This window comes from Lampris incognitus, chromosome 5 (assembly GCF_029633865.1).
Source record: "Lampris incognitus isolate fLamInc1 chromosome 5, fLamInc1.hap2, whole genome shotgun sequence".
NCBI lineage: Eukaryota > Metazoa > Chordata > Actinopteri > Lampriformes > Lampridae > Lampris > Lampris incognitus.
In genome coordinates this window covers 20,821,900-20,830,397 of record NC_079215.1, presented here as the reverse complement: position 1 = coordinate 20,830,397, position 8,498 = coordinate 20,821,900, and the positions used below count along the sequence as shown (strand labels likewise).

Here is an 8,498-nt window from a genome sequence, read left to right as displayed (position 1 = left end):
TTGATGAGATCAGAAACAAAATTATTTCTTCAACTCCAGCTACTCCTGCAGATCCTGTCTTGCCAAATTCATATCTATACAATTAGCCACTGATAGTCCCTGTTATTACAGCTTTTGAGACCATCTCTCTTGATAAGCTAAGCTTGTGTCAGCTTGTAAACCAACTACTTACCTACTTGACCCTTTACCAGCAAAACTTTTTAAAGACCTCTGACCTTTCCTGGGACCTACAATGCTAGACATTGTTAATTTATCACTTACTACTACTGTTCCCTGCAGTTTTAGGACAGCCATGGTTCAAACTCTACTTAAACAAGTGATCCAGGTTCTCTTAATAACTATCGACCAGTCTCTAATCTTCCATTCTTTTCTAAAGTACTAGAGAGAGTTCTGTATCAACAACTTTTGACCGATATATAAGAAAACTATCTATATGAACCTTTTCAAACAGCTTTCAGGGCCTGTCACTCCATTGAAACTGCTCTGACCAGAGTAGTGAATGATCTTCTACTAGCTATGGACTCTGATTCCACTTCTGTGCTTCTCCTATTGGACCTCAGCGCAGACTTTGACATTACTGATCGCCATATACTATTAGAATAAATTGTAATTTTGGTGTCTCTGGCTTAGCTCTCTCTTGGCTTAAGTCCTCTTTATCTGGAAGAACACATTACAGCTACTATAATAATAACAACAACAACAACAACAACAACAATATTCAATGTAATATATTATTATAATAATATTACATCAAAATTCTCTGACATAAAATATGGTGTACCTCAGGGCTTGGTTCTTGGCCTTCTACTTTTATCTCTTTATATTTCACCTCTTGGCCAAATTATACACAGCCATGGAATAAATTTCCATTGCTATGTGGATGATACTCAGCTGTATATGCCTATAAGGGCTTATGGTTGTACACAAATGATTAATTTAGAGGCCTGCTTGGCTGCTGTGAAATATTGGATATCACTAAATTTCCTGCTTTTAAATTCGAATAAAACTGAGATGCTGGTCGCTGGCCCTGCCAGAAACAGACACCAATTTGATCAAGTAACAATAACAATTGACAACTCTGTGATTTTGCAACGTGTGGCAGCCAAAACTCTTGGTGTTATGTTTGATCCCAGCGTTTCCCTTTATAAGCACATTAAATATATCACAGACTGCCTTTTTTCACTTATGTAACATAGCTAAAATTTGGACTTCCCTGTCTATGGCTAATGCAGAGACTCTAATACATGCCTTTGTTTCATCAGGATGTGATTATTGTTATTTTCTGTTTTCAGGTCTGCCACATGCTAGCACTAAAAGTCTTGAGAGGTTTCAAAATGCTGCAGCTAGAATTCTAACTAGAAAATTTGACCCTATTACATCAGTTCTTGCCTCCCTTCACTGGCTTCCTATCAATGTTAGATCAGACTTCAAGGTGCTTCTACTGACTTGGAAAATCCTAAATGAGCTTACTCCATCATACTTGTCTGATCTCCTTAAACTGTTCATTCCATCTTGAGCTCTCCACTCTCAAAATACAGGGATCCTGTGTGTAACCAAAGTTAAAAAGAAGTCAGCTGGTGGCAGGGTCTTTTCACCATCAGCGTTTAGATTGGTTCCCTATAAGCGTTGCTTTCACTCGCTTTTACTATGCAATTCTGTCTGCCACTGGGTACAATCTCCCAGGAAAATGAATGCTCGATGTATGGCACAAAGGGAGTGCGTCAACCATTGCGCAACCAAAACAGGAAGAGGATAGTTATTTTGTTTACCCCAGTAACTATCGGTCGCTATCCCCTGTAGCGGAAATGGCGGATAGTGGAATAACTGAATTGACAGTGGAAACTCTATCCGGCAAGAGAAAACCCCGTTGATGGAGGAGGCAAAGAAGGCAAAGAACAAGAGTGATAGAAACAGAGGTAAAACAAGACTGAACCTCGGACAGGCATTCACTCGATGCAGAGAATTCTGGTGTTGTATCGAACTCTGTTTCCCCGTTGAGATCTGTTTCCATCCAGCCAGACGAAAGCGTTCGCATGGAAACAAGTATCGGTTACGATTAAGTTAAGGTAAGCGTTAGGTTAAGCTTAGGTTGAGGTTAGGTTAAGGTAAGCGTTAGGTTAAGTTTAGGGTTAGGTTGAGGTTAAATTAAGATTAATCAAGCATCCCGGTGTTGTATTGAACTCTGACGAGGGGGAAACAGATCTCAGCGGAGAAAAAGAGAGACTTGAGAGGGTTCCAAACCGACATTCATTTGGCATTCTTTCTACTGGATCAGTAAGTAACACAACCTGCCTATTTATTAATACTACCAGATGTTTTACTCTGCCTTTATCATAGCACTGAGATTGGGGTTTCTAGTTCAAATTGGGATTATTAAGGTTGTTTCTTGCTTTGGACAGTAGCCAGGCTGAACAGAAAACAATCCGGTTGTCTTAATGTACAATATTTTCATTATGCATTTAAAATATTCATTTATATCTCAATATAATAACTACATATGATTTTTAACTGAGTGAGCTTTAAACAAGGTTTGCTCTTTGAGTGAGCTTTAATCAAGGTTTTCTCCATAACTGTTTTCGGAACAAAGAGAAATGACTGAAACACACGACCAGAAGACTTTTCCACCACAATTTTATTTCAATTAATGTCAAATTAGTCACCAAGTTCTTTAAGTCAGTTAAAAGCAACAGCCTTTTTGGGAAAAGTAATGGGAAGTATGTTTTTATGCATGCTCAGTAACCCTGGTAAGAAAAGCTGAATCAGTTCATCTGGGTACGTTTATTGTGAGAAACGTTTCGTCACTCATTTAAGTGATCTCTTCAGTCTAAACTGACTGCATGTATCCCCACCCATATAAATACAATTGCATAACGACCAAAACCAACAATCAGTTTCAGGTGCAAATAGGTGTGACCATTAACTAGAATTACGATGGCCATGTGTACCATTCACAGCTTGCAAACATTCCCAAATCCTCTGTGAAAATACACATGGCCATTGAAACTCTAGTTAATGCTCACTCCTATTTGCATATGAACTGATCGTTTGTTTCAGTCGTTATGCAGCTGTATTGTTTATAAGGGTGGGGATACCCGCAGTCAGTTTAGACTGAAGAGGTCACTTAGATGAGTGATGAAACATTTCTCTCGATAAATGTTGTGTCCAGATGAACTGATTCAGCTTTCATTGATGGGAAGTATGTTGATATTTTACTGAATTAGAGAAATTAATATTAACAGAAAACGCTACCGAATTAAAGACCACGAGCACACTTGTGTTTCAAGCTACCTCCAACATGAGCACTGAGCTGGGGGTGTGAATTTAGTGTTGTGAGCCCTCCTCTATGTGGAAGAAGGGTAAAGAGAGGAGAGAAACAAAGGCAAGATGGGAGCAGAAGAAACGAATTAAGGAATGACTTTCAAAGATGTAGGAAGTCAGAAATGGGGAGCCTAGCATAACTGCTAGAGGTGGATGGATGTTTGGATGGAATGAATTACTACAGTGCAGAAGGGATGTGAAAAGGAGGGAGCACGAGGCTTAAGCCACTTCCTCCTCTCCCTCCTCCTCAAATTCTCCCTCCTCAGCAGTGGCATCCTGGTACTGCTGGTACTCAGACACCAGGTCATTCATGTTGCTCTCAGCCTCGGTGAACTCCATCTCATCCATGCCCTCACCGGTGTACCAGTGAAGAAAGGCCTTGCGGCGGAACATGGCGGTGAACTGCTCCGAGATGCGCTTGAACAGCTCCTGGATGGCTGTGCTGTTGCCGATGAAGGTGGCGGCCATCTTGAGGCCACGGGGCGGGATGTCACAGACAGCAGTCTTGACGTTGTTGGGGATCCACTCCACGAAGTAACTGCTGTTCTTATTCTGCACGTTCAGCATCTGCTCGTCCACCTCCTTCATGGACATGCGGCCACGGAACACAGCGGCCACGGTCAAGTAGCGCCCGTGACGTGGGTCACAGGCGGCCATCATGTTCTTGGCATCGAACATCTGTTGGGTTAGCTCTGGCACAGAGAGGGCCCTATATTGCTGGCTCCCCCTGCTGGTAAGAGGGGCGAAGCCTGGCATGAAAAAGTGTAGGCGGGGGAAGGGGACCATGTTGACAGCCAGCTTGCGGAGGTCAGCATTAAGCTGCCCAGGGAAGCGCAGGCAGGTGGTGACCCCGCTCATGGTGGCGGAAACCAGGTGGTTGAGATCCCCGTAGGTGGGAGTGGTGAGTTTGAGGGTGCGGAAGCAAATATCATACAGGGCTTCATTGTCAATACAATAGGTCTCGTCTGTGTTCTCAACCAACTGGTGCACTGACAGAGTGGCGTTGTAAGGCTCGACTACTGTGTCTGACACCTGGAGGGAGAGAGGATGTAAAGAGGCAGGCAGCAGACAGGGGAGATAATCAAGGGGAAAAGGAGAGGAGAGAGAATGGGTGCAGATAGATCAGAGTATAATAAAATAAGAAACGTGATGTAAGGTGTAACAGATACACATGTCATCGTACCTTGGGGGAGGGCACCACACTGAAGGTGTTCATGATGCGGTCTGGATACTCCTCACGGATCTTGCTGATGAGCAGGGTGCCCATGCCGGAGCCGGTACCACCACCTAGGGAGTGGGTGAGCTGGAAGCCCTGGAGGCAGTCGCAGCTCTCAGCCTCCTTCCTCACTACATCCAGGACTGAGTCTACCAGCTCAGCTCCCTCAGTGTAGTGGCCTTTGGCCCAGTTGTTTCCTGCACCACTCTGGCCTGGAGGCAAAAAACACAGCTGATTAGACTCTGCTGAATTGCATGACTCTGCCTGTCGGTAGGCAATGCATTCTGACTAACACGTTTTCAAGCTACCCATCTGATTGTAAGTGCACCTCAGTAATAGTTTAGTATGTTGAAAAGTACAACAGAAAAGCTTTGCCAATTACCTTTTTACCATCATACTTTTTTCCATCAATGAAATTAAAAAAGATTTAATATATTGATTTAGAACAAGTCCAGTTGTGCTGGCCTGACCATCATTGAACCAAAATTGAATTTTTATTTAGCAAATGTTATGTGGCAAACACGCACACTCATTTGTGGGTTATGTTTACAATTACTTGTCTTTCACTTTTTTTATTTTTGTGTGTGATGAGTCATATTCCTACCAAAGACAAAGTTGTCAGGCCTGAAGATCTGTCCGAAGGGGCCGGAGCGGACAGAGTCCATTGTGCCAGGCTCCAGATCCACAAGTATGGCTCTAGGCACATACTTCCCACCTAGAATGTAAATGTTTAGAAAAAATATGAAATAAGGACTTCACCATCAACACACATGTCTAATGAAACATTCAGAAAACACTGTCTGCACCACCTTGCTTGTTACTGTTTACTCATCTATGTCACCTTCTATTATGGGATTCAGAAGTATCAAAAGGGTCCATTGGGATGCTACATAAAGGTGTGTGTGTGTGTGTGTGTGTGTGTGTGTGTGTGTGTGTGTGTGTGTGTGTGTGTGTGTGTGTGTGTTCACAGACCTGAGGCCTCATTATAGTAGACACTGATTCTGTCTAGCTGCAGGTCACTGTCTCCATGGTAGGTTCCTGTTGGGTCAATGCCGTGCTCATCACTGATCACCTCCCAGAACTAGATAGGCAAGTTGATAGTTTAGGCAGACAGGAAGACAGACAAACAGGCAAACACTTAACATGCAGTGCATGGAAATTCTGACAAAATATTTCAAGATTTTTTTTAAATAAAAAATAACCCTAGACTGACTAGGATCGCAGGGTACTAAAGAAATAAGACAAGATGAATGCATACATAGTATGTAGCTATAGGTCCACTGTCCAGAAATGGATTAATTATTTTTTCTCATGCCCGTTGACGATATTAAGACTGATGCGAGGCTGTGACGCTATGTCTAAAAAACGACGACGGTTGAAGTGGACACCGGCCCGAACCACCGGCGGTCAGTCGGTGTCGGAGACCGAGCCACACCCCTCCCTGTCTCCACCGGGCCGGACGCATCGCCTGTCATGCATTCATTCAAACGTTTCTAGGGAAAAATATATTGTCTTCGGTTTTCAATGCCCCCCCCCCCAAAAAAAACAAAACAACAACAAAAACACGCGATGTATATGGAGACAACAGTGGGGATATCTCCACTCGCCACCGCCCATCCAAAGATGCTGCCGGACACTGCGTGGCAATGTTTTATTATACAACCCCTATGACGACCTATTTAGAAGTCTTATGTCGGTCCCCGCGGGCAGACACCGAGACACACACACGAAGCCCCGTGTTCCTTTCTGAATCCCACTATCAAATTTAGCTCTGCGATGGTCGCGTTTAAATCGCAGAGTCGGTAAGCCGGTAGTGTGTCGGTGCACTTCCATACCTTAGCTCCAATCTGGTTTCCGCACTGGCCGGCTTGCAGGTGCACGATTTCACGCATTTTTCACAGTAGGGTTTCGAGTGAAAGATTAAACGCACAAAAATAAAGACAATCTCTTGTCTGTTCGGTCCCTTGCCTTCTCGGCTCAGTCCACAGTCTGAATGGCGGAGGACTGCGTACTAACGGGTGTCACTGCGCCCCCGTCTGCGGTTGCGCCGTTTATCCCCGTACTGCAGCATGACGTCATCCCCATGGCAACCGCGGAACCGGGCGAGACTGGAACGAGGCAGGAGTGCTGTCGGGCAGCGTGTTCAAACCAGTAGGCCTAGGTGAAAGCATCCGGCCACGAAAGGCAGCAAGTATGAATGAAAAAAAAAGAATAAAAAACACCCCATGTTAAAGTGATCGAGTTGTCAAAGGCACAGATGGGTGAATAATAGATGGATAAAACGAAGCTGCACAGATTAGAGATGTGGACGGATGGATTGATGGATGGATGGGCAAAATAACTGATTTTGAACAATGGCTGTAATACGAATCAACCAATTATTAATCAACCTAGTGGCGTAAGGCATATTTTTAAACTGGCACATTGTAGGCGAATGCCATTTCTGTTGGGACGTTTGTATGTATACTTATTAGAGTAGGTAGCAGATATTGTGTTTACGCATGTGTGTGTGTGTGTTCTTGTTTTTTTCCTTTTAGTTTGTCTCCTTACAACTATTCCCCTCCAGAATAATCCACTTGTAACTTATATATGCAGGGTTAACATTTCACCTCTGCAACCATGGCCTGATATATATTTCTAGGAATCATAATGCTGAATAAAAATTCACCACAAAATCTATCAGTAAATTAAGTATGGCGATGAAGTCTTTTGACCTTGCACATGCCTTAGCATTGACAAGATGGTGTGGTAGAAACAAAAAAGAAAACAAGAACTTTTACAGTATCAGATACTGAAAACAAATTGCAAGAAAATTTCTCTAGCAGTCATCTACTATGACAAAGACCAGGCAACAGGTATGATCACAGACCCTCAGTTTAACTCTCAGGCACAACTCAAGCATATAAAAAAAAAAATTCAGCTTTCATCATCTTCAAGTTTCAAGTTCATTTGTCATATAAGAAAAGTAAGTTCACACTTATTCTCATTATGAAATGCTTGTTTTGCTGGCTCAACACCCAAGTGGAGGCGGCACAGTGGCACAGTGGTTAGCACAGTTGCCTCACAACAAGAAGGTCCTGGGTTTGAACCCGGGGTTGTCCAACCTTGGGGGTCATCCCAGGTCATCCTCTGTGCGGAGTTTGCATGTTCTCCCTGTGTCTGCGTGGGTTTCCTCCGGGTGCTCTGGTTTCTTCCCACAGTCCAAAGACATGTAGGTCAGTTGAATAGGCCATACTAAATTGTCCCTAGGTGTGAATGTTTGGGCCCTGTGATGGCCTAGCGGTCTATCAGGGTGTCTCCCCACCTGTCGCCCAATGACTGCTGGGATAGGCTCCAGCATCCCGCGACCCTAATGAGGATAAGCGGTTTGGATGATGGAATGGAATGGAACACCCAAGTGGAAAATAATTATTTCTAGAAATCAAAGTGTGAGAACAGGATACATGTGCAAAAACAACCGGTGAAAACTGGTTGAATGTACTTTGTTGGACAGTGTGCTACTGTAGAGAATGTTTGTACAATAGTCAGGTGACATTCAGTGGTATTGTAAACAGTAAACTTGTGCAAATGGCAGATTGTGACGTCGGTAACAGTAACCATAATGAACAGCTTAGGTGTGCAGTTTCAATAGTGAAAGGTAGTTAAGAGTCTTATGGCTTGGAGGTAGATGCTGTCTTAAAATCTGTTGGTCCGAGACTTGATGCTGCGGTACCTCTTGTGAGATGGAAGCAGAACAAGTTTGTGTCCAGGGTGACTCAGGTCCCTGATTATTTTGTGGGCTCTTCTTCAGGCCTCTCCAGCAATAAATGTCCTGCATGGTGGGCAGATCACTGCCGGTGATGTACTCAGGCGTTTTCATTTCCCTCTGCAGAGCTTTACAATCGAGGGCAGAACAGCTGCCGTACCAGGCGGTGATGCAGCCAGTCAGGATTCTCTCAATGGTGCACTGATAAATGTTAGTAAA

General features: G+C 43.7%; 1 protein-coding gene across 1 annotated transcript; it reads right to left on the bottom strand.

The window, feature by feature from the left end:
• Positions 1 to 3,100: 3,100 nt before the first annotated feature.
• LOC130113242 (tubulin beta-4B chain-like) lies at positions 3,101 to 6,566 on the bottom strand. The gene is made up of 5 exons (XM_056280805.1): positions 6,370 to 6,566; positions 5,507 to 5,615; positions 5,139 to 5,249; positions 4,502 to 4,746; positions 3,101 to 4,350 (listed from the first exon to the last, which is right to left on the bottom strand). The coding sequence occupies exons 1-5, from the start codon at positions 6,424 to 6,426 to the stop codon at positions 3,538 to 3,540; spliced, it is 1,335 nt and encodes a 444-aa protein (XP_056136780.1). The 5' UTR covers positions 6,427 to 6,566; the 3' UTR covers positions 3,101 to 3,537.
• Between the last annotated feature and the right edge of the window lie 1,932 nt (positions 6,567 to 8,498).